The sequence below is a fragment of the Lepidochelys kempii genome, chromosome 3, assembly GCF_965140285.1.
Source record: "Lepidochelys kempii isolate rLepKem1 chromosome 3, rLepKem1.hap1, whole genome shotgun sequence".
Classification (NCBI taxonomy): domain Eukaryota; kingdom Metazoa; phylum Chordata; order Testudines; family Cheloniidae; genus Lepidochelys; species Lepidochelys kempii.
In genome coordinates this window covers 154847800-154869895 of record NC_136382.1, presented here as the reverse complement: position 1 = coordinate 154869895, position 22096 = coordinate 154847800, and the positions used below count along the sequence as shown (strand labels likewise).

At 48.5% G+C, this 22096-nt stretch overlaps 1 protein-coding gene across 2 annotated transcripts in view; it reads left to right on the top strand.

Annotated features, from left to right (window-relative positions):
• Window positions 1-2349: 2349 nt before the first annotated feature.
• The window catches only part of LOC140909402 (uncharacterized), a 75951-nt gene continuing 56204 nt past the window's right edge, over window positions 2350-22096 (top strand). For both annotated transcript variants that reach the window (XM_073338592.1, XM_073338591.1), the window contains exon 1: window positions 2350-2992. In XM_073338592.1, the coding sequence (XP_073194693.1) occupies window positions 2888-2992 (105 nt within the window). In that variant the 5' untranslated portion in view covers window positions 2350-2887. The remainder of the gene's footprint in view (window positions 2993-22096) is intronic.

Genomic DNA, 22096 nt, shown 5'->3' with positions numbered 1-22096 from the left:
TCTATCACAACCTGCAGGCCCTTTGGAATGGCACTGTGTTCTAGGTAGTTATTTTATCCCCTCTTCTGCCCTGAAGCAAACAAGTGGGCTCTGGAACGCGCCTGTCCTGGTTCCTGGTAGGAAGTGTGAGCAAGCCTGGCATGGTCCCAGGGGTTGCTCAAATACAGGAAAGGAGTCAAACCCTGTAGTTTTAGCTGACTGAGGTTTACGGGTCATATTTTACAGCCCATACTCCTTATTTAGGCAAAGCTCACACGTCTCCAGTGCCTGAATATGGAGTGAATAAAGGCCTCAGGAACTGGCCCTGCGTGAACTTCTGCAGTGACACTCATTAGAACAACAACATTAGAAGGGCTCTGAATCCTCATGCGTCAGGGCATGTGCCTATTTCCAAATGGAGGTTAGGGATAATTCCTTGCCCAACAGGACATAATATCTCACAGGTTTGTGGAGGTTTTATGTTTTCGTCTGGCATTTGGTATTAACCTCTGTTGGAGGCAAGATGCTGGATTAGCTGGACCTATGGTCTGATCTGATATACCAACACCCATGTTCCGGTGTACATGAAACACATAGATAGAGATATCTAGACAGTCTCCTGATGTTTGCTGAGGCATAGTTATAGGGTCTGAGTTTGATTTCACTTTGGTGTAATTTGGGAGTACCTCTTGGAGAGACATAGGGAAAATCCACTGAAAATGAAACAATCAGGCCTGTAGTCTGATAGAGGTGGAGTATGCTCTGAGTACACGATACCAGATGCAAGTGTTGAAGTCCTCCACTCCCAGCACCTTGTAAGGAAGCAGCATTGGAAGATGAAGGGGGTGTCTTCGTGATGTAGGCTCAGGGAGTGTGGTGGCCCTTTAAGAAAAATAGCTTTGCTGACTGGAGCTGAACTCAGTCCCTTTCTTGCGAAGCTAAAACATTCTTTCACTTCTCCACAGCCAGCAGATTATCAGTTCTTGCCTTATCTTGTTACAGGCACTTTGGCTGAGAACAGAGAATTGACGTGTTAACCACACCAGTCTTCCTTGGGATTCCTACGCTAGCTGAGACCTCCTTTTCCCAGGGACAGGGGGGCTGAAAGGCTTGGTTGGCTTGAAGGGCGGGCAATGGGGCCTTTCACCTACAAACTGATGGTTCAAATTCAGTGTAAATTGGGAGTGACTGAAATAACTTTGTCATTACTGATCCCGAAGGCCACATGGTAGCCTATGTGAAACGAGCTGGTGGCCGACCATTAGTTCAGAGTGGCCAAGGACCACTGGTACTGTTGTTGGCAGGGTCGCCAGCAAGGCTGAGAAGCATATGGCTCCTGGAACCTGCACAACCCCGGGTTGCTGCAGACACATTGGCACCGTGGTGTGGGGGAAGTTGGTGCTGTCACTACCCGTACTGCACCTGCGCTGCGGAGAGAAGAGTTGTCTCCAAGGCTGTCATTGCGGTGCCTTTCCCAAAGGGGCCTGGATGGCTGAGGGGTTAGATAGGGAATGTTTCAGTGCTAGGTCATGGGTTTGAATCTGACTTGGATAGACAGATTCCAGGAGGTCAGTTCATGTGGCCCAGTCCCTCCTTCTCCTGTGTGAGCAGATTGCTAACAAGGATGCCCTATAGTGATGGATACACCTGCCCACTGGACAGAGACCACTCAGTGCCCATTAGTTAATGAGGACTTTCTGCCACTATGTGGGTGGATTCAAACCAGTGGTGAAAGACTCCATATCCCATTACTGATTCCTAAAGCCATCCTTACTCTGAACGTCTCAGTCCATGAGCAGATGATACTCTTACCTCCCAGTATTCTGGTACGTGGGCTCACCCCTGCCTGCCCTCACTGCCTTGTAGTTCCCTGCTAGAAAGGGAAAGCCAGACATTGTGTGTGCACTTAGGGGGGTTCAGGGAGCTGATGGGCTTCCTGGATTTCAGCTTCTCCCCCGTTTGTCAGTAGTTGCCATAGGACGACACAGGCAGCCATATGATCCTGTACAGCAGGATCAGATTGTGTATGAGAGAGGAGGGCAGGGGCAAGGCTAGTAGAAACCCACCTTGATTCTTTTTTGTTTTAATAAGAAACACTTCCTTCTGCTACACAGCGAGTGATCTCTCTTGAATCCCCCTTCCAAGGTTTATAGTGTGTGTGTGTGTGTGTGTGTGGGGGGAGACCTGTTATTCTGCCACTCCAGGACCCACAAAGTGGTTTGGGGGAGGGGGTGGCTCTCTGCCCCCTTCCATTTCCCTTTAAATGGAAGCCCTGCCCACTGAAATTGACACAGTCCTCCTTGACTGGCCAATGGGAGCCTTGGCTGGGTGTTCTGTTTGTTACAAGTTTCACATTGCTGGAAGACACAGAGACTGAGAGAGAGAAACAGAGAGTCAGTGTGTGTGTGAGGGAGCGTGGATGAGGGGGGGAAGAGAGCAAAGAGGGGCGCGACAGAGAAAGGCAGAGAGGGAGGATGCCTGTTTGGAGCAGCAGGCATCAGGGAGAGAGAGAGATGGCATATTAGACCATTACCATGAGCAGAGCCCAGGGCCTCTGCTAAACAGCTTTTTCATTTCTTAATAAAAACATATTCCACCAAATGTCTCCTGTCCCTTGCAGAGCCCTGCCAGCTGGTACCTTCACTCCTTCTGCAGCCTGTAGAAAGAAGGGAAGTTTCATTTTTTTTTAAGTGTTGAAAAGGGATTTTTTTTTTAAGTGAGGGCCAAAAGACAGAGCGTGGTGGAGGAGGAAGGGGAGGGGCAGTGCAGAAATCAGGGTAGCTGAAGCTTGGCCGCCTTTAGGAGGTCTGTGTACCTGGGGGGGTGCTTGAATGCAAGCTATTCTGAGTGCCTCCAAGCAAAGCTGCAGCAGCAACAGCTCAGCAGATGTAGATGTGTGCGGGTGTGCATGCTTAACCCTTTCTTCGCTCCCTGGATTTATACCATGCTGAAGATCCTAACCAAAAAGCTCAGGGACCAGAGTTTGAATGAGATCCAGCCTTTCCAGCTAAAGGTAAGAAAAGCTCCCAGCATGTCTTTTTTTTTTTTTGGCATGCTGCAGCTAATTAATAACAGGGATAATAAAGCTATTAACTTTCAGCATTCTGTGCACTGGGTCAGTTGCCTTTCACACTGCTCAGAGTGCCAGGCAGGGTTGGAATTGGCCTGTACTGCATTAACGTTATTAAGACCCATTCCTTTGAAGGCAGGCCTGCCTTTTTGCCAAGGCAGGATATAATATAGAAGGGGTGTGTGGTGGAGAAACATATATATTGGTCTTTTAGCCTAGTAATATTTTTAATAAGGTGCATGTCTGAGTGCTGAGAGAGTTGCCTAGCAGAGGTACGTGTATCTGTATCACACCTCTTTGATGTTGCAGTAGCACCTAGAGAGCTCAGCCAGGTTGGAGCCCCATTGTGGTAGGCACTGTGGAAACGTAACTAGCTCTGAGCTCCATTCGCTTCAGTATGTTTGCAATTCTCTTTCTCCTGGATCTGAAGGCCAGAATCAGACCTGGATTTTGCAGCCTGGCTCACTTCACTGACCTAAGGCTTTCTGAACCTTGCTTATATCCTTGTTTAGTTTGTACAGGAAAGCTAGGGACTGAAAACTCAGGACAATGTATATCCAACCCCCTCTGCAAAAGGCAAGGAGGAATTTATCAACCATATGCTGTGAAATAAAAATGGAGCCATGGTGAGAAGAATACAAAAAGTGCCGGGTTCTGGTTCAGGATACTGGGGGTGAATCTGGAGTAATCCTGCTGAAATCAGTGGAGTTTCACTGGATTTGCATTGGTGTAGGTGAGAGCAGAATCTGGCCGCAAATCAAAGAAAGGACCAGGGAAAAGTAGCAGCCTTTATTGCCTGGTTTGGGGGGGGAGGGCGCTATGCCCCAGTCTCCAGTGGAGTCTTTTGTATGCATTACACAGGGGAAGATTGTAGTATGCATCTGTGCTACTGCATAGTTGCTCTGGCTAGATTGGTGGCAACTTTATGAGAAATGGGGCTGATATTTCCTCCACGTTCTTGTCCCGTTCACTTCTTCCAGTTTGGATTGTGGATTCTGTTGTTTTTGAGGTGTGGGGGGGAGAGGGAGTTGTTAGGAGGCAATAGGGACATTTAGATTGTGGCGGATTGATCCCATGCTGGACACGCTTTGTGCGTGGGCAGTGTGCAGGACTATTTCTTTGGGCCTTGTGTGGCGGTAGCCACCTTTTGTTTTAATTTTCTTTCTCTCTTTCTGAAACTTGAATTCCGAAACCTGCAGGGTTTCTGGGGCTGCAGGTGAGACGTTGAGAACCAAGAGGGCCCCATAGGCTTTCAGGATGCACATATGTGTTCACAGAAACTGGTGCTATAGGGTATCAGCAGCCATTTTATTCACACAAGCGCCAAGGTTCTGCGGCGCAAACAAGCAACTTGCATTTTTGAAGGCCTATTGATACGGCCTTTAAATCTCAGTGTCTCCAAAGCCTGACACTTAGGCCTGTGCAAGTGGCATTGCAACCTGCCGGAGTTGCTAGTACAATGACTGGCACAAATGTGCGTGGGCACGAAGCCAGATTTTCCACACTCTGGACTCAACGTGCCTTAATGGCCACTGGGGACAATGTGGAGCTGAACCACTGTGGGGAGCTCTGGCTGGGATTTTACCTCAGGCCAGCATCCCTTCCCCACTGTTTCATGGAGTACACAATACTATCCTTTGTGTGTCTGGATAGATCTTCTAGCGGCTATTGACTTGGGAAAGGTACCACTGGGGACACGTGGAGTCCCTGTGGTTTGGAGAGTTGTGCCTGGTGTCTGAGGCCTGCCCCAACCCCACACCCGCTCCTGTACACATGCTGGGAGCAGCTGGTCGCAAACGGGCCCTCTGAGCTCCCCATTCTCAGAGCACACGTCAGCATCTCCTCAGCTTCCTGATGTGCACATTTTGCTGCGTGCGTGACGCATGTATTATTGGGTTACAATTACTCACCCAAGGCTGTTTCAAAAGTCTAAGGGGCCAGTCCTGCTGGCAGTGAAGTTAGTGGGAGTTTTGCCATGAATGGCAGTAATATCAGGTCCCTGGTTGTCTGACTAAGGATGAGTGAATCACTTCGGATAAAATAAGATCTGACCTCCAGCCAAAACCCAAACCAAGCAATTTCTGAGCTTTAAAAAAATATCTGGTTAGCTGATTCCACGCACATTGTCCTGCGCTTCTGCACTTCACATGCTTGCTGGAAGTTCCTAATACCATGGAACGGACTGTTCTTACATTTCTAGCACTACTGGAAGCAGGTAGTATTGAAATCTTGCAACTCACACCATTCTTCAGTGGATTTCCAGCCCAATTTTGCAGACTCGAGAAGTTTGGAACGATTTTTAGATTGGCACTCAAACTTTTGGATGTTTCTCAGAGTAGAGCCCCTGAACATTTTGTGGATCTAACTAATGGTACGGAATGTAATAAATGGGCTTAGTGTGTCTGGTCATGTTGCTTTAGTGGCTGGCTTCGTTGAGAATAAGAACCTGCTACCGTAGCAGCTGATGGAATTACTACTCTGGCGCTGCTTGTGCTGTCAGTGCTGGCGGCTCTGGGTTTTATTCCTACTAAAGATGGTGTCTTTATGCAAGTGGCCATTCCTTCCTTACACTGAGCTGTCCCATACAGCTTCACCTGTTGCCTTTGTCATGTGACCATATTTGCTAGCGAGGAGGCCCAACTTGAAACGTGAAATACAAAACCCTCAAAACCTCGATGGAGTGTTAGAAATCTAGAGGCAAAGCCAGATCTGAATTTTACAGTGTGGGACCCATCTTCTGTTACAACTGTCAGCTGTAGAACAGACTCTGTAGGGGCAGGGAGGGTGTCTAGAGGAATGAGAAAGGGAGTTTAAATTTGTGAGCAGCATTCTGTTGAAATTTTCCAAGTGAGGGAGTAAGAGAGAACCATACCTCTCCAAGAGTCCTGCTTTTTAGCTGGACCTCAACGAGGTCTCCAGAATTGAACCCCTGAAGCAGGTAGTTAGATATCCAAATGAGTGCAGTTATTTGTACCCCAACATGACACACTGGCAAATGATCCCCAGTTCTTTGCTAACAAGTGTCGTTTCAGACCTGACAAACTCAGTACATCAAGTACATTGCTTACAGGGTATTTATCCATAAAGAGTAACATGTAAGGTCTCTGTTGAAAGCTTGCAACTTAGTGATATTCATAATCATAGTGTTACATGTGTACATGTGGTATGTAAGGAATAATGTAGTTATATGGAAGTTTATGCCCTTGTAGTCTTAAGGTTAAAAGGATTACCAAGGGAACGATATTACTTGGTGTCAGCCTGTTCATGAAGGAGGAAGTTGCCGCTTCTCCCTAGTTAGCTGGTGAGGTAATTCCAGGCTCAGTTGTCTACCATTGCCCCATCCCAGAACAGTCAATGGAAAAACATCAGACAACTGCAAACAGGCAAAGCCACTTGGAGGTAAAAAAGGACCATTACAACAGAAAAGGGGATTGCTCTGCCTATGAATAGAGACAAATGAATGTTTCAGTATAACACAGAGGGAAGAGAGGCACTCTGGATCCATTCACTGAGGAGACATCTTGTTGAACAGGGGTGTTTTCGTGTACGTTTGGATCCTGGTCCCTGTGAAACCAGCCAGCTCTGCAACAGACTGAACTTTGGGGGGAAAGCCTTGTGTATTAGATAGGAAAGGTAACTATTAATATGTATAGGCCCTAGTTTGTTTTCTGATTTTGTTTTGTGTTCATTTGTTTCCATCACTCTCTCTTGTTTCTAGGGGAATTGCTATTCTTTCTTAAATAAACCTTCCTTTGTTTCGTTACAAGTGCTGTATATTATTACGAGTGGTGGTTTAAGGGAAACCTAGTAAACTGAGGCACAGAGGATCTGGGATTTCTGTGAGTAGCTGGTGTCAGGGGTTGGGAGTCACAGGGAAATGCTTCAAAGGGACATGGCGACTGGGGTGCACTTCTTGGTAATCTGCAGGGCAAAGGCAGGGCTGGCTTAGCCCAGAGGAGAGTGTTCGAATGGTTAATAAGCTGGTGGTATTAGGGAGCTAATACCCAGTGACCACGGGTAAGGGTAAGCCTCCCACTCTCTAGAAGCAGAAGATGATAAGGTGACTCACAGTCCTGGGTATGCAGAGAACCATCACACCCCAGTTTTGGGCTCACTGCATTGGAGATCATTTCTGGAAAAACTAGACCTAACCACAGAAGGCCAGTTTTCAAAAATATGCCATGAAGTTGTACCTAGGTACATGGGATAAATAAGATGCAGGTAACCGAGTGTGCAAAAATACACAGCGATAGGAGCAAAATGGCTAATTGTGTCCAAATGAGTTTGCATGTGCAGCCGTAGCACTCTTTTTATTCACACAAATCACACAGATGCATTTTTTCCATCCACAATTAACTGTTGGCACCACTGCATGCATGTAGTTGGTGCAATTTACGAGTCTAGTTTTTAAGCCTAGATTTCAAGCTCTTTGGGGCAGGGACTGTGTGTTCATTGTGTGTCTATACAATGCCTGTCAAATGAGGGCCTTGAGTGGTGCGCCTACTTGCTACTGCAATGCAAATAATCAGTGACAGGTTGAAATACCTAGCCCAAGGGGCAAAAAATTCATAGCGTTGATGCATCCATCACAGGTTCTAGCCAATCACTTTTTGTTGACACCATGACAACAGTGAATAACTTTATTGACAACACAGTAATTGTTGAATTACTGTAACATCAACACATTTATTATTTTAATCCAGAATATTATTGAAATGACTCTGTATCTGGAATACTAATTCTGTTCTGGTGTGAAGCACTGTTTTCTGGGTAGGGGAACGAGAAGGGTGTCTACTTTTTAGCCCATGAAAGGCAGGCAAATGCTGCTCTCATCTGAGTTTCATTGTAACAGAGAACAGCCTCTCATGACTGCTCAGTGCATAGAGCAATATGGTCTAGTCCAGGGGTGGGCAAACTTTTTGGCCTGAGGGCCGCATCGAATTTCTGAAATTGTATTCAAGGGCTGGTTAGGGGAGGCTGTGCCTCCCCAAACAGCCAGGTGTGGCCCAGCCCCCCGCCCACTATCTGACCCCTCCTGCTTCTAGCCCTCTGATGGCCCCTCGGCGAACTCTGCACCATCCACCCTCCCCTGCTCTCTGTCCCCTGACCACCCCCGGACCTCCTGCACCATCCAACCCCCCTCTTCTTCCTGACTGTGCCCCCCCAGGACCCCTGCCTCATCCAACCACCCCTTCTCCCTGACTGTCCCTGAACACCCCGCCCCTAACTGCCCCCCACTGCCCCATCCAACCCCTCCTCTCATTCCCGACTGTCCCCCCCGGGACCCCTGCTCCCATTCAACCCCCCTGTTCCCCACCCTCTGACCACCCTGGCCCCTATCCACATCCTCGACCCCTGATCATCCACTGAACTCCCCTGCCTTCTATCCAACCTCACCCTCACCCCCCGCACCGCTCCCTGCCCCCTTACCGTGCTGCCTGGAGCACTGGTGGCTGGCAGTGCGGCTGCACCAGGACAGGCAGCCACGCCGTGCAGCACAGAGCACCGGGTCAGGCTGGGCTCTGCAGCTGAGCTGCCCCAGGAGCTTGCAGCCCTGCCGCCCAGAGCATTGTGCCGGCGGAGCAATAAGCTGAGGCTGCGGGGGACGGAGGAACAGCAGGGGAGGGGCCGGGGGTGAGCCTCCTGGGCCAGGAGCTCAGGGGCTTGGCAGGAGGGTCCTGCGGGCCAGATGTGGCCCACAGGCCGTAGTTTGCCCACCTCTGGTCTAATCAATAGAGAAGTCTCCTCATCAGCCCCCTCACTCCTTCAATTATTTCCCCCGGTGTCTGCCTCCAGAATCATCTACGGGATTCTGCCATGACCCTCTGGGCTTTCGATGGGTCCTGACAAGAAGCCATGGACGGATTTTGAGCCCTGGATGAAAAAGGTGAACCACTGGTCGAGTGGGCTAAACATGGGACTGGCAGACAGGGACTTCTGACCCTGCTCTGACTCATTACTCTGTATTGCCATGGGCACGCCACTTAACCGCTCTAGCCATTTACCAGGTCTGAATTTGGCCCCTCTCTCTCTCTGTTTCCCCATTTGTAAGATGAGGAAAATAGTATTTACCATCTAGCTCATTACTAATGCTGAATGGGTTCCCTTACAAAGCACTGCATAAGTGCTCATGATTATTATTCGTCAGGGCAGAGTATTGGCTTTCTGATTTTTCTGCTGCTGCTGCAGTTGTGTGCTCCATCTATCCACTGGCCTCCTACCAGATTGCTCATTCAGCTGATGAAAGTCTTGCTCAATGGAATTTATTTTCATCCCTGTCTCCTTAGGAGGCTATTTCCCCCATCCCTTTCTGCTTGCTGCTCATGCCTGTTTAGTTCTTCCCATCACAAAGAATTCATTCCCTTAAGATCGTCAGGCTCCGTTTAAAAATCTGAACTGAAGACATTTTCCTTTCCTCATCACTGTTCGCGGCTTTATGCTATTTTGGTTAGTTTCAATCTTATGTAGCATTTTTGGGGAGTCGAGCAATAACTAAGGACCCAATTTAGCAAGGTACTTTTAAGCAATGTGCCTAATTTTAAGCATGTAAGTACACCTACTGATTTAAAATGAACTGTTAATGTGCTTAAAGTTAAACATATACTTAAATACCTAGTGGAACTGGGGCCTAAAATTACACCAGCAGGTTAAAATGAGATCCTTAGTTGATCCATATTACAGTATTGCCAACCCACAGCCATTCAAAATCATGACTCAGGAGGTTGCCAAAAGACATGAAATTGGCTTAAAAATCATGAGACCTTGAACAAATTTGGGGGTGCTTATGGGTTTTGAACTTTTAGGACTCACATTTGCCAGCTTTTCTCCTCAGTCACGAGGGCTAGAAACTTAAATAAACAAAAAACCTGAAAGCTGAGATTTTCATATAATCTCTTGACTTCAGAAACTGGGGATTTAAGAAAAATATCACACAGTGTGAGCCTTGTGTAACTAGAAGTGAGAAGCCAGTGAAATGACACTGATTTATATCTGATAAAGATCTAACCTGTAGTTTTAAAAAAGAAATGTCCTTAGCTGTGGGTCAAGAAGGGACCTCAGGGTTTGTCCCTATATTTACTAATCCTTGAGTTTATTGAATCTAAAAATTAAAAAAATCCTAATATACTTTACCTTCATTGTAACACTATTCATTTACTTTTTGAATTTCAGTGAAAATAGTTTGGTCCACTTGCTCTGGTTTATGGTCCATTTTGAGCTGGGTTCCCTTCCCGGATCCCAGGCAGCAGCAAACATGCACAGAAGTGTGTCTAAAATGCACCACAAGCGTTCAAGGTGCTACCCAAAGCCCTCTATCTGGGTGTGGCTTTGCACATTTGGCCCTTGTCGCTGGTCCAAGCGACCTTCCTAGTTCCTCCTTATTTTTTTCCCCCCATCCTTAAAAGTCCCAGAGCAAGTTTGGCATCTCTGTCCTTTTCAGGCTGGAGTGGGTTCGTCTGAGTGATGATTTCTCTTATCTGTGTTGGAGGTCATAGCTTGCAGTTGCGTACATGGGCATGAGGTAGAAGAGGAGACCTTTGAATGGGGAATTTCCTCTCTCGATATGGGAGTGCCAGCCTGCCAGCCAGATACAGCAATTTGGTGGGAAAGGGTCTGCAGTTGAGCTGGGGGGAAAAGAAATCCTCCTTTGCCCTTTCACCTATTACATATGAAACAACGTGTTTGTTCCAGACGTTTGTCTAAAGTCAGATTTGTTATTTGGAGGAGATAAACAAGACAGTGAGGCAACTAAGAATTAATATTGCTGTTGGCACCATGGCCAGTGGCTTTTAGGGAGCTGTGCTGCTGCCAGATGTGTGCGTGCGAGGGTGAGCCCAGCTGACAGACCGAGAGATCAACACCTTCTGTGTATATATTTTTGGGTAACAGAGGCCACTTCAGCTGGTTCGGATTGGACAGTTCTCTCTTGGGAAACCTGTCGGTGACATTCCTCCATCAGCCTGCAGGGGTCACTGTAGAGCAATGCAGCTCCCTCCCACTCTTTTTGCCTCCTCTCATCCAGAGACTGAGCAATTTTTTTTCCGGTGCCACAGCTTTCCCTGCCCTCTGCTAGCCTGAGTGAGCGAGAAGACGAGCACAGGGCTCCGGCTCAATGCACAGTGTATTGCATTGGCCACCAGGTTGGCTAGCTGGGTTGCTACTCATCTTGAATTGCATGAGTCTAACCTGCAAGGGTAAAAGCAATCCCAGTTTCTGTTTGGGGCATCACTGGATTGCCGTGTAACACAATCATGCAGAGGCTCAGGTGTGCTGGCCTGTTACCACTGGACCGGATCATGTGTGTGATGGGGAGGAAGCCCTGCCGCCTGGTTCTTGTGCTGCAAGATCAAATTCTCCAAAACGGGAGGACCTGGGGAAAATCTGCTGCCTGGTTCGAAAGGATCCAAAGCACTCAGGGTCACGCCACATTTCTGGGTGGTCCTGATTTCTGCCAGCAGCATCTCCCGTGATCTGAGATTGTGGGCACCAGAACTGCTAACAAGCTCTGAGATTTACTGAGGAGACATTTGAGCAGGTGAAGCCAAGGTCTGACCCTGAGCGGCAAGGTCCTTCGCTCTTGGCTCCCTTGGCGGTGAAACGCATGCAATGTGCATGACGTACATCCCGAGGGGATGGGGCACTTAGATCCACTGGCCCCGAAAGGGTTAAACTGGGATTTATCTGGGTTGCCTGAAACATCTGTGCTGCCCCTTACAACGCATTTCCATTGGGAGGCATGTGCATTTAAAGTCCTACGGCTTCCTCAGCTTCCTCTCTGACCTTGGATGGATCTGGGGATGGGACCGCTGTAGGCAGCACCCATCCCCCCACCCCACCCGTAGCTGCACGAGCTGCGGACACTATTGTGAATAGGTATCACTCCCTCCCAATCTTCACTTCCCTTTCCCTTCTCCCTAACTTATTCCCTCTGCTAAGTGCGTGCGGCAACTTTCTGCAAGTTCCTTCCTCCACTAACCCCCTCCCCGCCCGGCCCTGTGCCCTCCTGTGCTGCTCCCAGAAATCTTTTGACCACATCAGCAAAGCCATGAGCTTTGAGACCCAAAAGTGGAGAGAGACTTACTGTGCGGCAGTGTCATGTGTGGTTAACTGCTGACCAAGGTGAGGCTGTGGCAGGGGTGTTTGCTCCAGGCTGGATTCGGGGTGTGTGTGTCTTCTTATGGAAGAAGCTTGTTGGAGGCCAGATACTTGTCTTGGAGGGTGAGATGTGGGATGGGATGTTTGACTGAAAAAGGCAAGACTAGAATCAGGGAATCACACAATTTTCCTCCTCCTCACAATAAATTGCTAGACTCTACCGGCCCTTTAGGCTAACAACGTATGATTGGTTTGAGGAGACAACGCCCCTGCCCCTCACCGCCTGCAAATTCACTAGTTACCTCTGCGGTTGGGCGTTCCAAGGCATAGGAACCCTACAGTACTGGACCCATACCTTTCTGCTGTCTGGCAGGAAGGGCAGGCCTTGTCTTTGCCGGCAGGACCTCGGTGGTATTCAGCGGCATTCACCCTGCACAGCAGAAAATGCCCAGCAGGCCAGGAGGAATTTGAAGGCTTTATGGCTCCAGGGTGGCTGTACTTTTCACCCCGTGCTCCGTCTCGCCGTGGGCCCCCTTCTAAGTGCCCGACCCAGCGCCTGCCCATCTCTTAAGGCGGAATGCAGCTCTTGTGGACACTTCTCCTCCTCTTCGCGATCATGCTGACTGCCTCCTCCCATTCATGAGCCTGTAACATCTCAGTGGAAACTACAGCCACCGCTTACCTGTAAAAAGAATACTGGGAACATATTTAGCAAATTGTAACAGTCTCTCAATTCAGCCTCGCAGTGGGGAAGGAAGCGAGCCAGCACCAGGGGCCCAGTCTGTCTGTGGGGTTTGTAGGATGCCTATCACTGTAAAGTCTGCTGGAGACACCGCAGTATGGTTGGGCAAACCATTTTGAATGAAGTGAGAGCTGATCCGAGCCCCTTGTCTGAAATCCAAGGGGGGAGGGGGCAGGAATGAGTTCTCCCCAGCTATGTAATCAGCAACAGGGCTGGGGCTTTTGTCTCTCTCCGACAGGTTTGTCTTTGCCCACTGCAACCACTGAGACTAGCTCAGTTAAGTCTCTCTACAGGGCACGCATGATCTGGGCCTTCATTTAGTAGTAGATGAGGTGCTCTCTGGAGAGTCAGGGCTGAGCTAAGCCCGTGCAGCAAGGAGCTCTGTATTCTGAAGCACAGCGGTAACTATCCTAGGAAGCCAGCGTTTGAGAAGTGGCCTGCTTTCCTAGGTGTGTCCGGGGTGAGACCAGCTGCCTCAGACACTTAATGTCACCAGTTTGGATGGAACAAGCTGCTGCTTGAGGAAAGGCAGGAGTTTTCCAGCTTGAAGGGGGAGAGTGAATGAGCGAGATTGAGGATGATTTGCAGTTAATCCCCTGCCCTTCCAGCCACGATGATGGTTTGTTTCATAAATGTATTTACACAGCTCCAGCTTCCCCCTGAGATGATATGTGCGTCATGGGGAGTCCTGGAAACAGCAGGAGCAGATCTCTGATTCAGCACACGTGTGCGTCGTGCAGTCGCATACGTTCCCAGCCTCTCTGTCCTGAACGCAGTCATGCATGCTCAGCAATGTTGTCACACGCACGTTTGCGCGCAGAGATGAATGTTGCTAGCACCGAGAGGCGAACACAACCACTCGTTCAAACACTTGCATGGATGCACCAAAGCACATACCTTTGCTCTCACTCCCTGGTGCTCCCGTGCACAGACAACAGCCACACATCTATACTTGCACCCAGACATGCTTCCAGATATACTGGCTTGCATTGTCTCACATGTGCGCCGATGAACTGCCATTCACATGTAAGCAGAGTCAGGATGAGCTCTACCCTGACATCTGGTGGCGAGTCATGGTGGGTTGTGGAAAAGAACTTCAGGGGCTGGTCTCATTTGCATAGGCACACCCACCCCGCCTAGATTGTCACTTTGGCTGCTGTAGGAGCCCCAGTTTCTCTGTTATTGGGGCAGGAATAAACTGTTATTATCCTGATTATGTGAATCAAGGACAGTGGAACTGTACTTGGCCTTTTGTTATGATGGAGGGACTCACCATCAACTAAGCAGCACTCACTAGACAAGGGTCATGGGTTCCAAAACCCAGTGAATGGAGAGAGGTTGGGGATAGGTATTAATACTGGGTGGTATGGGCCCTATGGGGAGGGTATTACATGCTAATTGCACTTCCTCCTCTCTCTACTGTGGAATATCAGAGCTAATTTTGATTCTATGAGGAATCTAGTTATAGGCTGTTGAGCTGAATTCACTTTGGGCCAATGGTGCACCAGCACTGAGGCTCTACTATTACAAGCTGAAATCACTGAGTGTTGTGTTAAGTAGTGGGGTAGCCTGAAGATGTATTGCGGAGCAGTTTGCGTAGCAAACCCTTTTAATAACAGAGAAACAATGTGGCATTATGTTGGGGAAACACCACCAACAGGATTCATAACACAACCCATGAACAAACAACCCACCCCAAGCAAATTAGGGTGTGTCCTTTCCCTTTGGTTCTTGAGTCCAGCAACCCAAAATCACCCAAAGTCCCAAAAGTCCAACACCCCAAAAGTCTGTCCCTGGTCAGTGCAGTCCCAGAGTTCAAAAGTTTATCTGCAGAGTTTTACCTCCCAACCTGGGTGGAGATGGGAGGGGTTTAGGGGGCACCTTACGTGGTCCAAAGCCGATTGCCCCACCTCTCCATAGGACTCCGCTCCCCCAGCCGTCCCACGAATTGCTCTGCTCTGCCAGCCGCCCCATGAGCTACTCCAGACATCCCACAAACTGCTCCACTCCACCAGCCGCTCTGTTCTGCCAGCCGTCCCATGAGCCGTTCCAGCCGTTAACCGTTTTACTGGTCTTATTACCCTATCTCGTCTATTGAGAATTTCTGTTGCAGGGGTAGGCAGGACATCTTCTTGAGCAACGGTTGGAGAGGTTTCCTTTGAGGATCCCTCGGCTACTGGTATAGGTCCCTGCATTTCCAGTTCTGACCATGGAAGGTCCAACGTGACTAGGGCCCCCTCCCCCTGGATGTCTCCACTGTCCAATAATCTGTGTGCATCATCACAGGCGGGTCCCATCGGTGCCACAGGGGTGCCAGTAACAGGCCTAAATACCTCTCCTATGGGGTTTAGGGCGGAGGAGGGGGAGATCTCTCTTGGTTCAGCTGATCGAGACTGAAATCTTGTCTCCATTCCAGGATACACCATGGTTGTGTCTTCCTCCTCAGACTCACTCTCAGATGTGCTGAATAGGGGTAGGTTAGCTGCAGGGGGCCCGCTGTCCGTGTTGGATGGTGGCTTTGGTCTAGCACCTTTATCCTGCCCGGTTGCCCTGTTGTGGTCCATCTCATAAGGGGTGCCTACCAATTCCCCCACAGGGAGCAAAAGGTTTCTATGCACTGTCTTTATTTGCCCTGGACCCTCTTCAGGTTTGATCTTGTAGACCGGCAGGTCTCCCAGTTTTTCCATCACCAGGTAAGGTATTGCCTTCCATCTGTCAGCTATCTTGTGTTTGCCAGCAATACCCAAATTCCGCAGCAGGACTCTGTCCCCTGCTGGAGCTCCTGCAAACGTACCCTAGCATCATATCGATGTTTGTTGCGGTCTATGTTCTTCCGAGCCGCAGATGAAGCTAAGTGATAGGCATCCCGCAGCTTTTCCCTTAGTTGGGATACATATTGCTGATGAGTTTCATAACTATCTCCATCCTCTGATGCACCAAAGCACAAGTCTATGGGTAATCTTGGTTCTCGCCCAAACATCAAGAGATATGGGGTGATTCCTGTAGCATCGTTCTTTGTGGCGTTGTAGGCATGCACCAGAAATGCGACATGTTGGCTCCAGGTTGTTTTCTGCTCTGATTCTGATTGCAAAGTCCCCAACATATCTAACAGGGTTCTATTGAACCTCTCTGGCTGAGGAACACCTTGTGGGTGATAAGATGTTGTCCTAGACTTTTTAATTCCCGCTATCCTCAGCACCTCCTTCAGAAGGTGACTCTGAAAGTCCCGCCCCTGATCCGAGTGTATCTGGGCTGGGAATCCATAGACTGAGAAATATTTGTCCCTGAATACTCAAGCGACGGCGGTGGCCCTCTGATCACCTGTGGGATATGCCTGCGCATACCGTGTAAAATGGTCAGTCACTACTAGAATGTTCCCAACATTCCTCCTGTCTACCTCTAAAGACAAGAAATCAATGCATACCAGTTCCAAAGGTTTGTTGCTGGTGATGTTCTTGAGATATGCAGCCCTCGTGGGCAGAGTTTTCCTTTGAACACATCGAGCGCAAGTCTCACATTTCTTGTGAACATCTTCAGCCATCTGGGGCCAATAGAACCTACTACGAATAAGTTCCAGGGTCCTCTCCATCCCTAAATGCCCAAAGTCATCATGCAGGGCCCTCATGGCCAGGGCTCTGTACTCTTTTGGCAGCACTAGTTGTGCTTGTTACTTTTGTAAAAGGTCGGTGGTCATTCGGTGTAGCACTCCCTGGATCAGTTTTAGTTTGGTCCATTCTCTCAATAGTAGTTTACCCTCCGGGTTAGATGGGACAACCGCAGCTGGGCTTCGCCCCTCCCTTTTGGCCAGTAGTGTATCATGAATGTCAATATCTTGCAGCTGGGCTTCTTGCCAGTCAGCTGCATTGAGCATGGGCAAGGGAGATTGGTCCAATGCAATATAGTTCACTGAAGCAGAAGGCACGCATTCAGGGGGCAGGCCCAAAGCTTCTGCAACACATCCATGAAGGCTCTCACGGGCCTCTGGCTCTCGGCAACTCACACTGCAAATAGCTCTCACTCCATCTGTGGATATCACAGCAACTTCTGGTGCCTGCGGACGCCTGGACAATGCATCTGCATCTACATTGCTTCTCCCTGATCGGTATTGAATGCTGAACTCATAGCTAGCCAAGGCAGCCACCCATCTCTGCCCTGTAGCATCCAGCTTAGCACTTGTGGATTAGCACTTGTGGATAAGTCAGCGGATTGTTGTCTGTCCACACCTGGAACTGAGCACCATACAAGTAGTCTTGAAATTTCTCAGTGATGGCCCATTTCAAGGCCAAGAATTCCAGCTTGTGGGTGGGATAGCGAGTTTCACTATCAGACAATCCTCGACTGGCAAAGGCTACGGGTTTATGTTTGCCTTCCACTTCCTGGTACAGGACTGCTCCCAGACCCTCCAAACTGGCATTAGTATGCAGGATAAACGGTTTGCTTGGGTCAGCAAAGACTAGGACTGGAGCATGAGTTAGGCAAGTAATGATTTCTTGAAAAGCCCTTTCACATCTCTCATCCCACCGTGGCCCAAATGGTTCGAAGGGGCCATAGTGTTGCTGCACAGGAGGCTATGGGGACCTCCCCTTATTCTTGTTCTTAGATTTGTTCTTGCTGGACTGGTATCCCCTGGTAAGATCATTCAGAGGCTTTACAATCGTAGCATGGTTTTTCACAAATCTGCGGTAGTAGCCACTAAATCCAAGAAAGGTCTTGAGTTCTCTGTAGTTACTTGGACATGGCCATGTAGTGAGTGCTTCTATTTTATCGGGTTCAGTACTCGCACCTTCTTGGGACACGATGTGACCCACAGACTTTACTGAGGTTCTGCAGAAATGGCATTTGTCAGTTGAAAGCTTCAGATCATAATCCTCCAACCTATCAAGCACTTTAAGAAGTCTTTCTTCATGCTCCTCTAAGGTTCTTCCAAACACAATCAAGTCATCCAAATAAACCAACACTTGCAGTAAATTCATGTCTCCCACAACTTTCTCCATGAGACGTTGAAATGTGGCAGGTGCTCCAGAAATCCCTTGGGGCATGCGTTTGAACTGATAAAACCCTAATGGGCAGATGAAGGCTGTCTTCTCCTTATCTTCTTCTTCCAGAGGGATCTGGTATCCACTTCAAAGATCCGACACAGAGAACCACTGGCTTCCCAGCAAACAGTCTAAAGCATCTTGGACTCGAGGCATAATGTACTGATCAACCACAGTATGGCTGTTTAGGGTGCAGTAGTCAATACACATCCGGATTTTCCCATTCTTTTTACGGACCACCACAATGGGTGAGGCGTATGGGCTGCGGGACTCTGTAATGATGCCATTTGCAGCCAGCTCCTGAAGATGATGTCGCACATCTTCCATCTCAGAGAGAGCAATCTTCCTAGATCTCTCCCTGAAAGGTCAAGAGTCATGTAGTCTGATGTTGTGCTCTATACCTTTTGCACATCCCACATCCCACTCATGCAGTGAGAATACTTTGGATCTTTCACAAAGTTTCTTCCTCAGGTGATCTTTCCACTCTCCAGACACTGGTGAATCTCCAAAGTCAAACTTTGCTGGGTCTATTGCCGGAACTTGAGTTTCACACTGGGGTTTTACAATCGACTCAGGCTCAAAGAGGTCTGCTATCTTTTGTCCTTGCTTCACAACAACAGCACGACTCGTTTCATTAGCTATCAGTATAGTCACCTTGTCTTGGGCTTCAGCAGGCAGGGTTATGACTCCACTGGGGACCAGCACTCCTTCCAGGAGCTTTCCTCCCACTGGCTGCTCTATCGTTGCTAACGTCCCTTTACTGCCTTTCAGCCAGGTACTCATGACAAGCACTTCTTGCTCCGTCCTTGCAGGCACTACGAAGGGGGTTGTGCCCGCGTACTTCAGTGCCCTAATCAGTAGCTCAGATGTCTCCCTTTTAGTGCTCTCAATTTTGCTATAGGCTTCAGCACAAAGCATATGGATCATCAAGGTATTCAGGTACTGGTCCCCAGCCCGTCTTCTGCAGTAATCCGCGAGTACCTTGAAGAGGCTGAAGTTGGTCCCTATCAGCATAGACACAGACACAGGTCCCTTTAGGATCAGGGCATATTAAGGCAGCTGTGTCTACCTCTTCTCTTACCCCAGCCACCTCCTCTGGGAATTCCAGGTGCACTATGACATACCCTTGGTAGGGGTATTCATCCATGCTGAGGCCACATAGGCCAAGGCTAGTCAGTGGCTGTATAGGCAGGTGCCTAAGCATCTGTTGGTAGAATGACTGAAATATAATAGTCACTTGAGATCCAGTGTCAAGCACTGCTTTACACTCCACCCCTTCAATGCTCACCGTGACCTCTGCTTGAGGCCCTATCAGTCCTGTGGGAATCCCGCCTGGACAGTCTTTTCTGGGGGAATCTTCAAATCCTGCAGGTGGTCCCCGTCCCCAGACCCTCTGGCAGCTACCGGATCTTTCCCAACTGATCCTCAGCTTTCCATACACTAAGGAGGGATTTTCTTCATTACGGCACTTGGTAACACTGTGTCCATCCTGACCACATTGGTAGCAGAAGAATTGTCCTTTCCCCCTTCGCCTGGGTGGGACGGTGGCTCTATTTGCTTGGGGTGGGTTTTTTGCTCATGGGTTGTGTTACGAATCCTGTTGGTGGTGTTTCCCCAACATAATGCCACATTGTTTCTCTCTGTTATTAAAAGGCTTTGCTACACTCAGACTCTGTGCTTGCGAAAGGGGGAAGTATTGCCTCTTGGAGACGCCCAGCGAGGGTGGTATATATTTGTCCCAGGTTACACACATGCATGCAGACATTATATACACATTTGGCCCTCGTGCTCCACCCCATGACCTGTGGCTTGGGAACATTCAGATGTATGTGTGTGTGTGAACTGGAGACCCCCATTCCTGCTAGTTTCACACACAGGTTTAGCGTGGTTAAGTAACAACTATGGAGATGCATGATAGTTGTCTGCAGATAGTTGTAAGGTGGAAAGACCAAAAAGGGAGAGTAACTCTTAAGTGTGGTCTCTAGGGGTCTAACTATAATAAGAGTATTGGGATGTAATTGAACAAAGGAAAAGTCTGGACTGAGTATCAGGTGACATATTCTACTGGTAAGATCTGTTGGATGGTGCAATGGCTTCCCCAGGGAAGTGCTGGGGGAGAGATAGGATGACTTAGTAGGTGCCAGGGTTCCCTCCCCACTCTGAACTCTAGGGTACAGATGTGGGGACCTGCATGAAAGACCCCCTAAGCTTATTTCTACCAGCTTAGGTTAAAACTTCCCCAAGGCACAAATTCTTTGCCCTTGGAGTGTGCGCTGCCACCACCAAGTGATTTAACTAAGAATCAGGGAACGGACCACTTGGAGTTCCTACTCCCCCCCTCTAATATCCCCCCAAGCCTCTACACCCCCTTTCCTGGGGTGGCTTGAGAATAAACAGGATGAGCACAGACCAACCTTGAGGTTTTTTAGGACACTAAAAAAAATCCCAATCAGATTCTAAAAGAAACAAGGTAAAAGAAGCACCTCTGTAAAATTAGAATGGAAGATAATCTTACAGGGCAATCAGATTCAAAACCACAGAGGATTTCCCTCTGGGCCAAACTTTAAAGTTACAGAAAGAAAACCAGGAATACACTTTCCTCTCAGCACAGAGAAAATCACAAGCCAAAACAAAAATAAGCTAACACATTCCCTTGCTAGTACTTACTAATTCGAATGGAGTTGGATTACTTGCTTCCTTGATCTGTGTCCGGCAAGCACACAGAACAGACAGACCAAAACCTTAAACCCCCCAACCCCAGATTTGAAAGTATCTTGTCCACTTATTGGTCCTTTTGGTCAGGTGCCAGCCAGGTTACCTGAGCTTCTTCCTTCTTAACCCTTCACAGGTGAAAGGATTTTGTGCCTCTGGCCAGGAGGGATTTTATAGTACTGTATACAGGAAGGTTGTTACCCTTCCCTTTATATTTATGACAGTAGGTATTTTCCATCTCTAATTGCTGTGATTCTGGAATTAGACCTCACTTGGTGGTTTTGTGAATGCCATGTGAGGTAGAACGGAGCATAGCTTATTGTCGCGTGGCTAGTGCTAAAAACCTATTTGTCTCAGTATGATAAATAGTTATACGGATGCTAGAAGCCACATCTATCCATGTGGGCATTTATATCACTCTGCTCTCTGTACCAGAGTATGGGAACACTTATGGGCACTCCCGTGGTATTACTGCCACGGGCTCAGTTTTTCCATTCTAATCATCGTTAAAAGCACAGAGTACGCTCTTTGGGGTAGGGACCATCTCTTGCTGGGCATGCCTTCACTGAAGTGTTAACTCGTTATCTCCACTGGAGTTACTCAGCTTGAGCGAGAGCAGTCATAACGTGAAATGACACTCCAGCTGCCACGGTGAGTGGCATGCTGAGACTTCTGAGGGCATGTCCCTAGGGTTGCCAGCCCTCAAGGATTGTCCTGGAGTCTCCAGGAAATAAAGACCAATCTTTAATTAAAGATAATGTCATATGATGAAATCTCCAGGAATTCAACCAACCAAAGTTGGCAACCCGACATATCCCATGCTTCTTAGCACTACAGTAAGCTGAGCCGCTCTGTGTATTCTTTCCCAGGGCATTGTGGGAGAACTTGTCTGCCCTTTCTGGGCACATGGGGCATTGTGGGAAGGCACTGGAGGAGTAGCGATGCTCGAGGAGGTAACCTGCTTCCATATTGCAGAGTGGACATGTTAGCAGCTGACAAGTTTTAGCCTATCCCCCTTGCTAAGCCAGCCAGCTTGAGTTAACAGCAACCACAACTGAGTTCAGTGTGTGTGGACAGAACTCAAGTTAGGGCCAGCAATCGAGTTGCAAGTTGTTAACTCTGCATTGAAGAGAAGCCCACTGTGTGTTTGTATAGCGTGTCCCACAGTGGGGCTTCAGTCTCAGTTGGAGCCTCTGGGCCCTGCTGTAATACAAATAATAGCAACATATTGTATCAGCTCTGTGGACAATTGGAGGACTTCATACTCCATGGCATGCACGCGCACAATATAATCTTAGCTGCTGTGGAGAAACAAGCAACCGCATTAACTTCAGCAGCATGCCAAGCTCACGAAAATCCAGCTCCTGCAGTTTTATGGTTTGACAAGTAGTAGTGGGAAATTATCAAACCGCCCAGGAAGGAAAATAACTTCCAGTTTCTAGCAGGGCATTGCAAATACAGGAG